An 18,710-nucleotide genomic window follows, 5' to 3' on the forward strand; every position below is an offset into this window, starting at 1 on the left:
CCCCCCCCCCCCCCCCCCCCCCCCCCTCCAGCTACGTTTGCCTCGAATATGAAACTAGTTGGACATGCAATAGCTATCTCAAGTCCTCAGTAACATAATTTAAAGTCCGTAGCAAGATTTTTCTGAGCCAAACACCAACAGTTAAAGGGTATTAGAACTTGAAAGTTTTAAAACGTAGTTCAACTTGAAATCAACAAAGCTATGAGCGAATAGAACACTACATCATGATTTAAACAAATTAGTCATCTGATCTTTATTCAGCTTTGTTAACCAAAGTTCATAGTTGTAATTTACTAACACTAAAGAGATGATTTCAGTGGTTTCACTGCGATTTCCTAAAAATAATACTCTGCATTTGTATAATTGGCAGAAAACATGTTAGCTTTCAAATAAAGTTTTGCATATTTAGTTGTTAACAAAAGCTTAACAACTGATAACTAAGCTTTAAAAAAAACCATAAAAAGGTTGCAAAAAAGATTAAAATACACTAGCAAATAGAAAATTTCTTACTGAGCATCGCCGAAGTTCTTTATCTCAATAAATCTTCCACCAGACGAATCGCTCGCCTTCTTTAACGTGTCTCCTACCATAATTATTCTTGATTTCTCCGCATTACTCTGCAAAAACAATTTATCATATAAAAAATTAAACTTAAATAACTGATTGTTCATTAAGAAAATCGACGCTAAATTAACCGATAATTGCATTACTCCTCGTTTGAGAGCATGAACAAAGATTTTGCCATCGACGGATAAGCCGAAACGAATGCCGAGCGGTTTCTGTAGAGTAACCATATACTCGTTCAAGTTCATCTTCAACGACGAGTTTTCACTCGACATTGCTAAAACCTTGAGCTGCTTTTTGTTCGACCTCGTCGCTTTAACCGAAACTCCATTGATGAAGCTCGAATCTCTGCTGCGAAGATCGAGAGCTGCTCTGCAACTGAAGAGTTGCATCGGAAACGACATCGTTCCGGAGAAGGAAAAACGAAATGGTGATTGAAGAGATGGAGGAGGAAAAGAAAGAAAATCCAGAGAGATCGGGTAAGAAACCCGTGGTCCACGTGGCGGAATATGGGGCCCGGTTGCATGAGGGTCTTCTAACTTTTATACGTTAAAGCTGCCACGTGGGAAAGATTTTTCCTTTCATGCGATAAGAAAATCTGTTGAATTTTGGAGGTCGTTTGGAGGAGGACGTATATCCAATCATTGACTGACACGTCTGCTAAGTAAAGTACTTTGTACAGTGACGGTTATTTGAGAACATTTTTCCCTCAAATAATTGAAGGCAACTTGAAGAAATTGATGCGTGGGAAATGAAATATCAAACATTTTATGCATGAGTTTACATGATATTTTTATTGGAATTAAATATGATAATTTGTCTTGGAAATTAATGTTTTGAAATATTAACTATATATAAAAACAAATAAGTAAACATGAAAAATACTAATATGTATAACCTGCTCCCTCCAATGGTTGGCATAATTCGAACTTACGCATTTTTTATTTCATTACATGTCAAATTAAAGAAGATTATAGATGACATAATATTTAAAACAATTTAAATTATTTAAATAAATTTAATTTTTTTATATTTAATTAAACTTGTGTATATTTATTTTAAATAAAATAAATTTTTATAATTAATAATTATCAAACTGTTGTTAATCACAATAGTAAAATGAAAATGTTTTTATTATTTGATAATTGTAGCGCACAATTGGCAAAAGCATGATCCATGCATTTCGGATCAAAAGCAATCGTCCGGTACATTAAATAAATGTGCAATAATTAGATGGTGGGGGGTGTTTTCAAGAAGCCTCAGCATTAAATATCTTCACCATTGTCAATGCCAGATTTTGGTCCCAAAACCAAAAGGCTTATGCTCCAAAGATAAAAGCCACAGCCCATGGGGCTTCTATTTCCTATTAAAGAAAAAAAAATGTCAAAAGTTCCAAACAAAGAAAAACAAAAGGGGGATGGGTGGAGGAATTGGTGTGAAAATTGGCAGCTCGGATTTTGTTAGATTACAATAATATAAATAAATTAACAAGGGTCAAGATTAGTGATATATTAATTTATTATAATTTATAAAATCGCTTTACAGTCCGGCAGCCAGAAATAGGATTAGTTCATAAAATAATAGTGCCTGATTTTCTTGAGGAATCCAGCTAGGCACCGGCCTAAAAGGAAAGTTACCCAAAGGATTTGACAATGAATAGCCGTGAATAAACTTCAAAAATTAAAATTAAAAAAAGGTATGATTCTGCACTTGAATTTCTTCACTTTCCCACTTATCTGAAGAGATAAAAAAGGAAGGGATACAAAAGAATGACTACTTTTTCTTTTCACATTTTCCTATGTCAGTGCAACGTGGAGCGGAAATTTTTTCTAAAGACAATGACAAGAAGTTATGATGGCAGTTGGACTCATTCGGTGATCGGGAAAGGCTATGAGGAAAAGGCTGCGACCTTACTGGACACAGGACCACCCCATTTTCAGCTCATATCTCCTTTTAAGAGCCCACTTCATGGTAATTACTAATTAGTGCTCTACCTTCGAATTTGGAAGCTGGGAAGCTCAACCAAAATTCAGGACCTTCACTCACTTTGCCTTCGTAGCATTTATGGCATTATAATTAGATCCTAAAAGTCTTTACAAGTAAATTGTACTAACTTCATGTCCTTGCTTCATCCTTACCACTTCAACGACAATGAACCGTTTACTTATTCAACTATTAATTGGTTTAAATATAGCTTTCTAAATATCCTATACCAAATTCTATACTACTATGTTTCACCTACTAAGAATTAGAACATGACATTTAAGTTTGACCTTGATGTTGATTTTGGGGGTTCACTCATTAATTCTCTGTTTTTGTTTTTGATGAAAGAGGTCATACAAAATGATTGAAGTTGTCAAACTTGAAATGAAATTGTGAACAAACTAGTTAAAAAAGATAATTATATAAGTTTATGGATCTTGAAATAAAAATTAAAAATTAAAAATGGGTGGCGGCTACCTCCGCCTAAAAATAACGACAATTTTATTATTTTTCTCACACTCCAAAAGCCAGAGCCTGGACCACAAGGGCTTTTAATTTCTAGAATTTCTAAGTGATGTAATCTATCAATTTCCACCCCCAAAGTTGTTAGGATAATGAGATTTTTATTAATTTCTATCGTCTCAAGTACCAGCTTCTAGATGACAACTTGAATCTTTAATAAAGTAAAGCCATCTTTGAATATTTTCAGTTCACATCCAATTATCCAAAACCCATATGTTAATATACAAGTGGAATCACACAATGAAAAGTCACATATATAGTTTGTACTTGTTGTAAGTATGTAGCATTAAATTACACTAACAAATTAACTTATTTTTAATGAAAATTACAAGGCATTCAAAAAGAAGTTGTTGCCACCCCGAACTTTGTATCAACCATTCATACTTTCTTTTTTTTGCAAGCATAGGCTAAAACAATGGAACAATAAAATCAACTAAAACTATATACTTATTATATATTATAAAAAAAACCCATTAATCTCCTAATTGCATGCGTCATACACTCACATACATTTTGAATCATAATTAATAATAATAATAATAATAATAAAATTCAAGATCTGCTCCATACGGATCTTATTATTAATAATAAAAATAATGATAAAATCATTCAATTTTTTAGCTTGGGCCGAAAGAAGAACGAGAACAAACAAAAAAACTAAATAATTAATTTCTTCACTATTTACACTCTAATACTATCAACTTTTTTTCCTTTTTACAGATACATTTTCCAATATGAATTGTCGATTTTGAGAATTTAACTCTAGACTTACAGGTGTTCTGATTATTTCTCTCCTTTTTTTAAAAAAAAAATTTCAGTTTTTTTTCTTAGAAAGGAGGAAAGGTTCTACCTAAACCATGAACATTAGCAAAAATGCCAACCAGGTCCTGCCTGTACGGCAAATACGACCGCCGTTTATCTCCTTCCTTCGACGCCTTATTTCTGACGTAAAAAGCTTCATGCGCCGACAGTTTTTCGACTCTCTTTGTCTTCTTCGCCTGAACTTCACCTTGGGCTTTCTTCTTCGTCGTCGCTGTTTTCTCACTTAACTTCTCTTCATGCTTTTTCCCCGTCGAATTCTTCTCAAAATTCAAAAACGAGGGCAAGGACAAGGACGAAGACGAAGACGAGACTTTGCCGTCGCTGTTGCTTCTCTTAAGCAAATCCTTTAATCGCCACCGTTTCGAACACGATCCCGTGGACCTACTCTTCTTACACCTGTTCGGCGACGATTCCGCTGATTGCTTCGGTGTCCAAACACAGTACGTTCCTGTTGGCACTCCTTCGAGCTCATCCGCCTCCGACGACGATGACGAAGAAGGAAGATCTCCGTCGCCGATGAACAGATCCCTCAACGGAATCCGAATAGCCTCTTCCGCGTCGTCATCGTCACCACCTTTCTCCTCCTCGCCGTTCAACAAGAGATCGCGATTGAAGATTGGAAACGATGAGGTTTGATCAGTATTCTCCCAGAGATTAAAGAACTCGAATTCTTCATCGTCCAAAACATCGTCGCTTTTGAAGTCTCGGGTAACTTTAGCAGCGATATCAACCAGTTTCTTGTCGTCGGAGTAGCAGTTAAAGCTAGGACAAAACGATAACTCCGAGGTGTCGTTCTGCATTTGAATCGTCGGTAAAAAGAAAGAGAGGTAAGCAGAAGGGATTTCAATTTATTTGAAGTGTTCTTGAGAAGCGTGTGAATCTATTTATAGTCGAGAAACAAAGCAAATTAAAAAAAAAAAAAAGGTTAAAATAAGTGGTAAACAATCTTGAAACTTGGCCTTTTTTATTGTTTTACCACGTGTGATGAGGTGGGCTCACACGTGTGAGATATTTGTGTTTGGTAGATGGTGTTTATGTCATGTTTGGTGTTAAGACTTGAGTTTAGATGGCAAGACTCACACCAAAATTAATATCTATGTTGGGCTTCAAATATAAAACGATGCTCTCACCATCTAATTTTGTGTTTGTTTGTTTAGTTGTAATTTAAATAATAATTAAAAATTTTAAAATTAAACTGAATAAACTCAAATTCGAACTCTAAATGTTAAACTTTTTTTTTACGTGGATTACTAATTAGAAACTCTTCTGATTTTAGCATTTATAAACTTTTAGCTCTTAAGGAATAATAATTTTTTTTCTTTTTCCTTAGAAAAAAAGGTACAAAACAACATTTAATGGAAAGAATTCCAAATTAAGAGAAGATCCGTGTTATGCTTACGGATTAATAATTGATTAGATGCTTCCATTTATGGGTGTAATTGCATAAATAAAAAGCTTAAGAGACAAATCTCTTAATTTTAGAAAATACTTTCATGTGTTTAAATTGATAACGTCATCATTCCTTGGTTACAATAATCTTTATTTAATTAAATATATATTTTATGATACATTAATTAAATAATAAAATTTATTTAATACAAAATAAAAATATAAAAAATTATTTGAAATTTTCTAATTTGGAGACTTAAGCTTATAAGATAAATATACATATATTAATCAAGTCGTAGTACTTTATTTTATTTTATTTTATTTTATACAATAAGATTGGATACTTAAAATAAGGTTTTTGCATTGGCTAATGAATATGAAAAGGTTTCATAATGGGGAGGATTCAAATCCCAGCTTTTCAGATCATAATAGTTTAAAATATAGCCTAATTCTCATTTGCCAGCCATGAACATTCTTTGAAAAAGGCAACCAAACAGACATGAAATAAGGTATTTGTCTGTTCTAGAAAATTAAAATTAAAATAAAAAGAAATAAATACAAAACCATAGACTTTCTAGAAGGCAGATCATGGACCAAAGGAAACAGCAAAGGGATGACGTTGATTGAGAAATCTGAGGGGGAAAAAACCCTTGTTTAATAAGCAAAGACAAGTTGGAAGTATTTATTTGAAACTTAGGTTAAGATGAATGTTACATTAAAAAGTATAATTATGCTAAAGATTGTTAAGAGTGATTAATAAAAGAGTGGGGAACCACTTTCTATTTTATTTACATATTAATGCACACCTAATTGCTGACCTACATGAACCATTAATTTACGCCGTGGTTCACTATGTTTTCTATGTGAAGATCATGCGAATAAAGCTTTGTTAGTCTTATTGTTTATTCTCACAAACATCTCAGAAAATAACAAAATGAGATCTCATTGAATTTAAGGTTATTTACTTGTTATAATCAATATGTAAAGACATAATATTTAAAAAAAATCTTGAATTATTTAAAAATATTTAAATAAATTTTATTTTTTTATTATATTTAATTAAAATTTTACATTTTTATTTTAAATCAAATTAGATATTTATGACCAATTATTGATTAATTATCATTAATCAATACATCACTTATCATTTTTTATATCATATGTTATTTTGATATGTCATAATCAATAGTGAACAAAATATTTTATATGGTTATATGATAATTTTTTATGTTTTATACCAACATAACTTGAATAATAAATAAATATAAAAATAATAAATAATATTTTAATTAAATAAATATAATTACTATCAGAAATCCAAGAATCCCAAACGTAGGGGTCTGTTATTCAATGACAGAAAGAAGGCGGAAACAGAATTAGGAATTGCATTCAATAAGCTGCTGCGTTAGCCTTCCAGTGGCTCAGAATTCTAATGATGTTACAGATTAACGGCCCCACCTGCCTAAGCCTATTGAATATTAGGATGTGTTGTTCTAGCCGCAGTGACTTAGATTTGACCTTGCTTCTCAAGAATATGGAAGGATTATGGCAACTACCCTTAGACCAGAACTAACCGGTTGTGTTGTTAACTGTTAATTTAATTATTAAATTCCAGGAAAGCTTTCCCTATAACGTTTTTTGCAATATATAGACTCAAGTCAATTGGATAGCTACCACTCGACTAGTATGTTTGGCATGGTTCATGGTTCATGGTTGTGCGTGAAAATTAAGGATTTGTCTCATTTTCGGTGGCTTGATGGGGATAGGTCTTCGTCAAGATGTGAGTTCTGAGAGAAAACTGGGTGCATGCACTAGGAACCCTATCCATGAGAAATCTATCCTGCAGATTATAGTGGTGGGAATGATACTTACTTCCACCAAAGCCTTGACAAGGAACTGTCATATCATTCATGCTGCTCAAGCAATACATCAAAAGAGATGAATGGGGGACAGTTGTGTAGAGTTCTTCCCTTCAATGGAAGGTTAGAGGAGAATGAGAGCTGATGGGCCACCTCTTAGAAGAGGATATGAGATGCTTTCCCATAGACACTTTGAAACACAAAGCTCTTTCTCTTATCAGTATACATTCATTGATTTGAAGAAGATAATTAACACATGCAAGGGAAGGGGTGGGTTTACTTTATAAATGCATTGCTTGAAAGCTTCTCAGTAAGAAAATGCTCCCCTGTTCCATGTCAGGGAATTTGAGAACACTAACCATGGACTTTCAGCGTCCTCATATGAAATCAACTATGGTTTCACTTGCAATTGATTTTTGGTTGTCAGGAAAGTTGAAGTACGCATCACCTTCATTGCACATTCAAAATTCAGACAAGCTTATGAAAAGAATAAATTACATATCTGTGAGATCAGTAAGTTTGAAGCATAGGCATGGATAAACACGACTTCATAAATCAGATTTACATGCGTAATCTACACGTGGAGTTGAGCAGAAGCAATTCCATGTTCATGCTCTCCTCTAGACCTACCGTAACATATACAGAGAAAAAAGAACCCTACCCATATCAAAGTCAGCCCTGTACCAGTGTCATGAGTTCTTTCGCCTTGGACTTGCCTTTAGATTATCTATTCTGATGCTAATCAAGTCACTAGAAATTCGGGTCTCTGGGCTTTCTGGGCTTTCTGAAAGTCTTTGTGCTGTATCGTGTTCCTGTTCCAAGCCTTCTGACCGTAGTATTTGTATTCTATCATGCTCCATTGGTCGAAACCGAATCTGAAAAGCCCTATAGGAAAATAGAGGTAGTAGTGTGGAAATAACAACAAGAAGGGTGGTGATCCAATATAGAACGCTTGGAGCACAAGCTTCCACAAGAACCTTGTATGCTGTTGTAGATAATGTAGGCGGGAGTGAACCATAAACCATCAAGAATATATACCATAAGGCAATGCTTCCCCAGATGAACAGGTGCTGGATCCATGTGAAGTAATTGATCGAAAGTGCCATTTGGCAATTTACTGCCCACACTACACAAGTATACATTGTCACCCCAAGAACTGCGTAATCAGCAACTTGACCATCTCTTCGGAATGCCTGACCAGTTATCAAGTTGGTGGTTAAGAAGAATATGATTATGGAACTAAGAACTCCATTAAACATCCAGCCAAGTATGCGGAGCCAGTTGAAGAGGATGTCCTGCACACCCTCTTGGTATAATAAAGGATGCTGCAAAGAAAAAGAATGTTATCCTAAGTTTGTGTACACAGGAGGTAGCCATTGAGAACACTGATAAACAAGTTGCTACTTTGGAGTGAAGTTGCAACTATAACATCCCATTTAATACAAATAGTTAAGATTTAAGAATTGCATTCATTTGACATGCCAAGTGTTCTTGCAAGTGTACCAAATTTATCTGAGACCCGGAGCAATTTTGAGTCAACAGATTAGCAGCATAGTTTTATATTTCTCATGCATAAAAGCATATTTCAGAAACAAAATTGGGGTTTAAATGTTGACAACAACAATGGCCATAATGATGAGGAAAACTAACAACATTTTGCAACTTCATAACTCGGTACACAAGAGAAGTGAAATTTTAACAGGACTGGCAATAAGCTTAAGCAGGAGGAATGACAAGAGGTGGGAGGACCCTTTCCTTCCACAATATAACTCCTTCACGGTATCAGTTCCTTAACAGGTAAAAGGTTTGATGGTTAAAACCCAGTTAGGGTTGCCTCTCACTGAATGTCCCATCTCGCTCTTTTTTAAGCGCCCAAATTCCTTTCTTATTGTTGATATGTATCAAATCTTCAAGGTATAAAGAATTAACATAAAGAATTGTTTACCTTGAGGCAAAGTCTGGCTGAAACATCCTGATCAAAAACACCAAGAGCGATTACTGGCAGTGAAGTGAAGAAAACATTGTAGCATGACATGTACCAATCGTTATAAGCAGGCTGGCCAGAGAAAGAAGCGTAGGCCTCAAACCAAAACAGTGTAAATCCAAAAGTGATGTTCTTGTAGAAAAAGTAACATATCTGCAGTGACCAGAAAATAGAATCTTGATGTAAGCATGGATGATTCATTTTGTTAAACATTTGCCTAATCTGTCCCCCAAAAATTGGAAGAGATCACCAAACAATTTGTTTAAGATCTCATTCTCCTTTCAAGGAATGAACACCAATTTGAAGAAGATAATCTAGAGCTAACACAGAAATATAGATTGAGTAAAAGGTAATAAACCACAACAAAAATTATCATTCTCGGATCTTGAGATATCAAAATCATAGGTGTATCTCAGGTTAATTCTGGACAGATAGGAGAAACAGGACAGAACAGTTTTACCATCATTGCTATTCGCCTGTAACACCAATGACCATGCACCAATAATAAACGTTCCAGAAAACGAAATTGACCTATTGAAAAATCACTTGCCATCACAGCCTGCAAATCATAGTAGGTATTAAAAGTAAATCGGAAAGCAGACAATCACAGTTATATAGCTTGAATTTTGAAAAGTAGTTCAACAGACCATGATCTAAAGAAAAAGTAATAGCAAAGCTTTTCAAAAAGCAAAAATATGTTTGCCAAAAAGGAAAAAAAAAGAAGAAACAAAAATATGTGAAGTCCTTATGGAGGAAGCAGAAATTCAATTCTCAAAAGTAACAGTCAAGAGAAATGGTATATGAATGGAGAAATCAAAATCAAATAGAGAGGACAAACACATATATCTGTCTCTCTCCTTCATTCTTAACTACCACCTCTTCTGATGATTGTCAAGAAAATCTTAATCAAGCAGCAAATGGTTGTCAATTGTCACCACCCATCTTAACAAATTTATAAAGTTCGAGTTCATTCTTCCCCTCAAAGAGGTAAAGCATAGAAAGCCACAAATCTTATCAAATCATTCAATTGTTCCTATAAAATGGATGAACTATCAAGCATCAGCCACAAAACAAGGTAACTACAATGGAAGAAGGCAAGAGCCAAGCTGATGCTGATAAGATGATCGGTAGTAAAAATCACTTCATGCCTAGGCACATCAAAAACCAATAATGGACACATCTTGAGAAAGGAGATCATCATATGATTTGGCTTTCAGTATTTGCTTTAGTATGGTCCTATTCACTAACTCTTAACTAATCATCTCAAAACCCTAATCTGTAAAAGATAACAGACAAGTTTGCAAAAGATAATGTTTCTATGAGCACTTTCAAACCCTAATTGGAAAGGTCATAACTAAAGCCCACTTTAGCAATGAAATGCAAACAAATAAAACCAAAATAACTAAGGCCATGTTTTTTAAACCTACACCAAAAAAAAGCATGCCCAACTACTTTGGCAATAGTCTTCCATCAGAAGCTGGCAGCAAATATTATTAGAGTATTTTATAAACAAGGGTTCAATGGCCAAGAACTTTTCTTTTTGACAGGCCCTGTTTTGGGCCCTTTCCATATATTTGCAGTCCATTTTCTTCCCCCTTTCTCTAGTTCAGTAACAGTGTGTTCAAAATTTTTTTAGTTGACATGTCCTTTTTGTCATTCTCTTTTTACCAAGTTGATAATATTATTCTAAATAACAAGAAGTTAGTTTTCTTTATTCCATGAAGCTTTTTAATAGTACTTGACTTTAAACAGAAAACCAAATCATAATTGTTTATGCACGTTTATAAACTAAATTCCTATATTAATTAAATGACTTTAGTGCTCTATAATATACTCAATAACTTGATTTGGTCAAAAGTTTTAGTGAAGATGCAATTAAATAGTTGATTTAAAAGTTAAAAGTGTGATTTATGAATCGCGAGAGTTAATTTGTAAATTTAAAGAGCTAACACTATGAAAAATGTAAGTATGTAATGATGTTCTAATAATTTTCCAAATGTGTATGCCAAACTACAATGACCAATTAATTTGTTAACTATTTATAATTATTTATAAGTTGAGTCAAAGTAATACCTTAATGAGTACAATTTGTTAACTATAGTTAAAATGAAAACTTAAAATTGCAATTATCATATATATATTTTTTTGTTTGAAGTATAGTATAAATACAGTTAATTTTGTTAATTGACTTCTAAATTTAATTATTGCCAAAAACCACAAACAAATTTTGATATTTTAATTTTTGTACAATAAATCAACAAAATATATAATTTTATTTATTATTTTGATAAATAATTTCAAAAGTCTATCCCTCAACATTATATTTCAGTGGCAATGCAAGGGGTAATATGTTTGTTTTTTTCTAAAGAAAACATGTCAATATAAGGCAAAGAAGATAGAAAATTCAAAGCTACACATTGTGAATATGTGAGGCATTTTATATTTCAAAAGACATGCAAGAAATCTAATCAGAGACCATTAACAGCTAACACGAACTAAGAGTAGCATCTCACAAGGAAATACGCTCCAACCTAATCCTGAAAACAGAAATGACAAATGTACATATTATAAGAGAAAACTACAGAAATGAAGAACATATTTTTACCTGCATCCCTTCAACGCCACTGATGCCAACTCCAATATCAGCCTCTTGAAGCATGCCAACATCATTTGCCCCATCACCAATTGCTAGTGTTGTTTTACTTGTTACGGATTTGACCTGCCTTGTAACCTGCATATCTTCTAGAATTCTATCAGATTATTTCCATGTCAGTAACAACAGAGCCTAATAATCTTTATAAAACTCCCATAGTGTACTTGATTCCCCTAATCATGATACTTACAAGAGCCTTTTGCTTGGGAGAAGAGCGACAGCATATAACAGTAGCACAATCCATTGCTAGATCCATGAAGCGGTTTACCAGACTCTTGTCCAGAGCAAAAGTCAAGGACTTGCCATCAATAATCAAACCAAACTCAGCTGGAGGTTCTCTAGTTAAAAGTTCTCTAGCTACTTGAGATTTTCCATCACATATTTGCTGTGCTACACTTGCAAGAGAAGCCTAATAATAATAATAGATTCAGACTTCCCACAATAAGGACTGCATTAACATCACTTTAGAATGATGTAGTCTATACCTTTGCAGTGGCCTCCTTATCCCCACGTTTCTCCAAGGCTTCAATTTCAGGTGACTCTAGCGTAATCACAATCTGTTTCATTCCATGTCTTAGTAGACTGCATGCATACCTGTAGAAATATAATATTTATAACATTTATGTTCACTAAAGTATAGATGATAAGTTTGATTCAACTTGTCACAATACCCAATATTGATAGCAGTTCCCTTCTTGTCGCCTGTCAAGACCCATATTCTGATTCTAGCTTTTGCAAGCTTGTCAATACAGTCAGGGACCTACATGCCAGAGAAATATAGTGGTTTATAGAAACCATTGGGTAATTTAAAAAGAAAATAAACTGATTTACATACACAATTGGCCACTTATTTTCTTTGTTAAGATATTATCGATATTACAATATAACATCAATAAGATGGTACATGTTAGAAGTATTGAGATAGGTCAGGATTCAGAAGTTTCACTAGGAATTATTAAAATAATGGTTGCTACACATTATGAACTAATGAAATTACTGACCCCCTTTTGTAGTTTATCTTCAACAGCTGTGGCACCCAGAAGAATTAAATCCCTTTCAATTCTGTCAGCCAACTCATCCACTAAAACATCTTGATCAGCAGTTAAATAAGTTTTGGCTTTCATAAATTCCTCTTCCCATAATCTATACTCATCATCATCATCAAGCTCACGATATGCAATTGCCAAGGTTCGTAATCCCGCCTCAGAATATCTGTCAATGTGCTCCTTGGTCTGCGCCTCAAACGCCCGCCCATGCTTTGCAAGCCTTTCAAATATCACACTGAATGCGTAGTGACAAATGAAAATACACATCAACTGATCTATTTTAGAACTCCATAAAATTCTACCACAATATATCTGAATGAGGATATCTGGTTCTCAGTTCTGACCTGTCCGCACCCTTAGCAAGGAGCAACAACTGGTTCTCTGGGTTCCTTACAATTACAGACATCCTTTTGCGAGCACTACTGAACTCCAACACATGAAGAAGCTTGTATACCCTGAAATGTAGAAACTTATTAATTCACATGCAATGTGGACTGAATTTCACAACAAATGGGGAAAAAAATAAGAGTAGCATCATAAGAACAACAGATTTTGCATATAGTAAGTAAGCAGCTGCTTCCCTTTAAGTACCCAACTTTAGATACTGGAGCCAGCAGCCTTTTAGCTATCTTCTAATAGGATTACATGATGGGAGTGTGTGAAACCAAGAATACAAGAGCCTTGACAGGAGTAATTTTCCCTGTAAACTCTTACCTGATTCCTTTCCTCCACAGAGGCCAAAAAACAGAGAGAAATAAAATCTTTCACTTTTTTCCCTATCTGTACAATAATGGCCACCAACAAGACTTCTACATATAATAAAATATCGCACATAAAAAATATATATACAACACTATACACCTATGTTACAATTATAATGTAGCAGAAAGATTAATAGTGTTATTTTCACCATCAAGCTGCATTTTAAAGCACCTATATTCAGAGGAAAAAAGGATGAGCAAAACTGAAAATAATGCAGCTTCACTAGCAAAAGGGATATCTATTGTTTGCACAAAAAGACCAGTGCTTTGAAAAAAAAAAGAAAGGTCTTTTCATTGCTGCCTTGTATAGCAGTTGATTTAAATTTATACAAAAAGTTAGTGAAAGTAACTAATCAAAACCTTTGCTAAAACTGCCAGGGACTAGTGCATGAATACATTAATGAAGCCACAAAACTTGTTTTGTCCTAGATATGATTGATAGAGACCATAAAAGACTAAGAACATGATGTAAAAGGGTCCAAAAAGATTACCTTTCAACACTTTTCCCACTGACGAGATCTAATTCATGCAATTTTATGCTGGTTTGATTCCTTACGAAAAACTGAAAACCAACCTCTTTTGCAGCAATGACAAAGGCTGCTTCATCTGGTGACTCAGCTTCATAAACAATCTCACCAGATTCTATTTTTTCAGGAACAGCTGTATGGCAAGTTGCTAAGACCCGAAAGAACTTCTGAATAACATCTGAATGAGGTTCCTTCACCCATTGCCCATTCATAATGCGTTCATCTCTGAAGTTGAAACCCTTAACAGATGTTCCTGAGTCAACATCATCGATAGGCATTGGTTCAGGCAATCTCTCACCTCTTTTCCGTGCCAGGGCAATTTCTACCTCTGTCATGCCACGACCATAAGCAGTACCAGCTATGGAGCATTTCACAAACTCCATTGAATTACATGTCAAAGTTCCTGTTTTGTCAGAGAGTATAGTAGAGACCTGACCAAGTTCCTCATTCAAATTAGATGTCCGTGCATGTGCTGGCCTATCTGTTTCCTCATCATACATAGCCCGATCTTGGTTAATGAAAATACTTTGTAAAACCTTGACAATCTCAATGGAAACATACAAGGATATTGGTATCAAATATCCATACAACATAAGGCCTGTCAAGAAATGAAAAAATCCAGACAATGATGCTCTTCTGGGGTCATAGAATACAGTTGTTTTATCTGATCGAAGATACCACCTTCTATAATTAGCACCACTAATATCCTTTTTAGTTTCAATTCCAAAAAACAGAGATCCTATAAATGATACCAAAATCAGAGTACTGAAAAGGACATACACTATCTTATCCATCCTCCTCTCAATCTTAGTCCTCTTGGAAGGAGGATCTGTAGCATTCTGCATTACTTTTGTGTCATGTCCAGTGAAAATAACCACACCATAGATATAATCAGTATTTTTCAGTTTAGAATCTCTCAAAAGGATCTGCTGTAGGGCAAGTGGGTACTGTTGACAATCATAGTGCAATGTTCCAACAAAAGAATAAAGATGTTCATTTGGGTCCTCACACTTGATCACCGCTCTAAATTCCTTAAGCATCTCTGCATCATGCAGGGAGGATGTTACCTCTAGGGCATGCTTCAACTTTAAATTAGTCTCTCCATCAAGGTTCATTGTGTCAACATAACAAACACCATCTTCATAGCTAGAAGAAAGTAAGAGTATATCAGCTGGGAAATATTCATCCTTATGCACCTTTACAAGGTCACCAACACGAAGATTCTTCCATTTGCTTTCTCTGAAAGAACAACTTCTTTTATCATAAACTTCAACCTTTCGATTGTTTGCCTCTACATCCTGAAACCATGTAAAAGCAAATTTAGATATCTTACATAAATTCAAAGGGAAATTTGTTAGAAGGAAGAGCACCCTGTGAAGAGGAAGGGGTTTGGACAAGCCAAGCTTGAGCAAGACTGCAGCAAGCAAAACAGTACATCTCAAGAACCAATAAGGACAGAGGGCCAATAAAAACATGAAGAAATTACATTTCACTCTGTGAGCAATCTGAAATGAAAAATTGCATCTAAAATAACTCCAACATGAAGCTAAATAAAGTTCTTTCAGAAACCAGCAATATAAACCATAACCAGTTTCAAGATTATAGCTTAGCGACATCATATAATTAAGAAAAATTAAAGCTGCACCAATCCCTACATAAAAAGAGTTTATTATCTTATTATTCTTTTGCCCAAGCATAAAATGAGTTTGTTCGCTTACAAAGGTTTAGAATTTATACCGATCAACAAAGTCATTATAGGTGTTGAATTAAAGCAGTTAAATCAATCATTGTGCATCTATTTTGGAAAGATGTAAAGAGCAAAGTACAGGACAGCAGTCATCTTCTCACTATTAACGTGAAGATACAAATTAAAATTTATCGTGACAATAAAACAGCATGATTATCATAAATAGTTGCTGCTCTACAGGAACAACATAACTACCAGGACCTTAGTCATAAATTTTGATGGCATGCCATGTGATGCAAAGCTTGCAGATTTACAGGTAAAATTGTGAAATTTCTGACTTAGTTAACAGCATGATTTCTCCTATTCATTAAACTCATGTTTTAGTTTGAAGTTATTCCTATTAAAGTTACTTTCACTCAATACAAGTCCATTTCTTTCTTCTTGTTCTTCTTGTTCTTCTTTTTTTTTTTGCTGAAAATATAAAGAGTCCAATTTCAACCTAAAGTATTTGCATTAGGAAACCAACTAGCAGTACAGAAAGCAAATGGTTAAAACAAAAGAGGAGGGACGAAGGGGGAGTTTGAAGCACAAAGCCAGAAGCAAGCACTGAAAGGAGAAGAAGAAATTCAAGCATCACCTGCAGTCTTCGCCTCCAATCTTCCACACCTTCTTTGGCCATTGTAGCTCCAATCACCACAATCAGGGGTACAAGAAGGCTAGGTGCTGAATATGGTGCCAATGGACTAAACGAAACACAAGCTGCAACAAGAAAGTATATATTTGCAACTCTCCTAAACTGCTCAAACAAAGACTTTGGGATAAAATTAACTGCTGTATACTTGGTAGTGGACACATAATTTCCCCTATAATTAAGACGAATTTGCTCTTGACAATCAGGTTCATTGCAATACACCACTCTTGAGTACCCTTTTTGCCCTATTTGGGCATGTTCATCTGTAGGCGTAGGTCGAAAACACGCCAATGAGTAAAGTTTGCTTAAATGTATACTTCTTTTCCTTACTCTAGTCATCTCCATGGCTTAAAACCAAATGGGGTTTCTCTCCTTGCCAATAAAATCACAAAACCAAACCTCTCAGACTTCCCTCACAATTATCAACCACATTAATCTTCCAACTTAACCACTAGTTGACTACATAGAAAAAAGAAAAGAAAAAGCCAGAACCTTCCTCTTCTTAACCAAAAAATCCCCTTTATATCACAATATCAACAGTAAGCACCCTCCAATCCATTCAAATTCACCAAAACAGAAGCAAAAACCAACCCAGTAACTATAAATTCCTATCTTTGTGCCCACATGAGCTTTGAATGCTTAGATTTCTTAGCCAAAGCAAAACACAGAAAGTGCATGAACTAGCATAAAAAGCTCGACTTTCATAAAAAAAAAATGAAAAGCCCATATGTCTAACCTTAACTCAACAATTTAAGACAACCCAACAAATGAAATTGTCTTAAAAAAAAATCCTCATGCCACCAACAAGTTCTTTTATCAACCGTTTCAGAAAAAAAAAATTCCTTACTTTCAGTTGAAGTTCCAGAGATCTCTTCCTTCTTGTCTGAAAGTTGCAAACTTTAAAAGGAGTGTGAGAAAGACAAGATTAAAAAAAGTGAGGAGCTTTGCATTAGTGAGAGAAACAACGAGTAGTTAGCTTTGCCGCTTTTATAAGCAAGAACTAACTATGACAACTTTAACATAGATGGTACGGCATGGGATCATTGCCTTATACACACACACACACAAACATACACCAAAAAACAAGAAAAAAAAAAGAAAGAAAACCCAGGTTAAATTACAGTTCAGCCACCTGTTTCTCAGTATCATCTTTGCAATAACATTCCACACAAGCTGTAAACTCCCCCCACGGTGAAGTCAAAGGAAACTGAGATTAGATTTTCCCATCATGAGGTGGCAAAGTGAAATCCTTACACGTGGATGATTGGTTTCAGGAGATGAACAGTCACAAGAGTGGGTGATGAAATTGTTGATGAATGATTCTTTGTACCCTATCACCAATCTGTACTCTGAGTGGACTCAGATTTTCATTTTCATTTTTGCTTTTGGACTTTGAAGAATTAATGCTGGCAGAGAAAGGGTTAAAGGAAGAGACAATAATAATGCACATTTCATGTCTTTTGTCATTCAACTTTGGTGAGAAAGGTTTCGCTATGTTTTCCAAATGGTCCCAAATTTCTTTTTCTATTAAATACTCCAATTTTCTGTCACATACTACAACTATAGGTTAAAATTTAATATACTTAAATTTATTAAACTATAAGTAACCAACAGTACTAATTAAATAATATAATTTTTTCCTGAAATAGAAAACTTGGCTCATGTCCTTAATCCTCATGACACTAGTTGGGAAACCATTAAAAATTATACATTTAGTCTAAGATAACTCACCTGGAATTTGATTGCTTGTGAATATTTTATTAAAGGTTAAATTTTTAAAAAACAAATTTTTTTTGTATTTTAATGTATAAGATTCACTTGAATTTCATTGTTCAAATTCGTGACCTTAATTAAATATATATTTTATTCATTCTTTTTTTTCTAGTTTTTTTTTTTTTTTACTTTCGCAGAGATTAAGATAAAGTTTTGGTTTTTTATGTATTTATATTAAACGTTGAAATTTTTTTATAATATAGATTTCTGATATATTTGTAATATAAAAATGTAAATAAAAAATTAATATGAAAACAAAATATTAGACATATAAAAAAGGGGAAAAAAGACTTTATTAAAAAACATCCCAAAAAAATAAAAAAATAAAAAGACGGAAGGAATATATTATGTCAAATAATTTCATTTTTGAAAAATGATTAGCCCTTTTAACTAGAATTGATTAGTGATCATATAAGATTGTGATTACCTTAATCAAAGAACTTTGTAAC

General features: G+C 34.1%; 3 protein-coding genes across 3 annotated transcripts in view; all 3 read right to left on the reverse strand.

The window, feature by feature from the left end:
* LOC18600764 (phosphoglucan phosphatase LSF1, chloroplastic) overlaps positions 1-1,057 on the reverse strand; it is a 5,268-nt gene extending 4,211 nt beyond the window's left edge. Inside the window, exons 1-2 of the mRNA XM_007031416.2 lie at positions 711-1,057; positions 511-617 (exon numbers count right to left, since the gene is read on the reverse strand). Coding sequence (XP_007031478.2) covers positions 511-617; positions 711-968 — 365 coding nt within the window. The 5' untranslated portion in view covers positions 969-1,057. The remainder of the gene's footprint in view (positions 1-510; positions 618-710) is intronic.
* Positions 3,717-4,808, reverse strand: LOC18600765. Its single transcript, XM_018118786.1, has one exon. It carries the CDS (start codon positions 4,689-4,691, stop codon positions 3,897-3,899), a length of 795 nt encoding a protein of 264 aa, XP_017974275.1. The 5' UTR covers positions 4,692-4,808; the 3' UTR covers positions 3,717-3,896.
* On the reverse strand, positions 7,574-17,950 carry LOC18600767 (probable phospholipid-transporting ATPase 8). The gene is made up of 11 exons (XM_018119859.1): positions 16,435-17,950; positions 14,075-15,408; positions 13,167-13,277; positions 12,778-13,057; positions 12,448-12,536; positions 12,262-12,370; positions 11,967-12,185; positions 11,729-11,854; positions 9,584-9,682; positions 9,085-9,276; positions 7,574-8,464 (listed from the first exon to the last, which is right to left on the reverse strand). The coding sequence occupies exons 1-11, from the start codon at positions 16,831-16,833 to the stop codon at positions 7,829-7,831; spliced, it is 3,594 nt and encodes a 1,197-aa protein (XP_017975348.1). The 5' UTR covers positions 16,834-17,950; the 3' UTR covers positions 7,574-7,828.

The sequence above is a fragment of the Theobroma cacao genome, chromosome 4, assembly GCF_000208745.1.
Source record: "Theobroma cacao cultivar B97-61/B2 chromosome 4, Criollo_cocoa_genome_V2, whole genome shotgun sequence".
Taxonomy (NCBI): domain Eukaryota; kingdom Viridiplantae; phylum Streptophyta; class Magnoliopsida; order Malvales; family Malvaceae; genus Theobroma; species Theobroma cacao.

Excerpts from the sequence above, each read along its gene's own strand:
- LOC18600765 (XM_018118786.1), bottom strand. The coding sequence starts at position 4,691 with ATGCAGAACGACACCTCGGAGTTATCGTTTTGTCCTAGCTTTAACTGC.
- LOC18600767 (XM_018119859.1), bottom strand. The coding sequence starts at position 16,833 with ATGGAGATGACTAGAGTAAGGAAAAGAAGTATACATTTAAGCAAACTT. Across the intron at positions 12,537-12,777 it reads AAGATAAACTACAAAAGGGG|GTCCCTGACTGTATTGACAA; the intron begins GTCAGTAATTTC and ends TCTGGCATGTAG. Across the intron at positions 12,186-12,261 it reads ATAAGGAGGCCACTGCAAAG|GCTTCTCTTGCAAGTGTAGC; the intron begins GTATAGACTACA and ends TATTATTATTAG.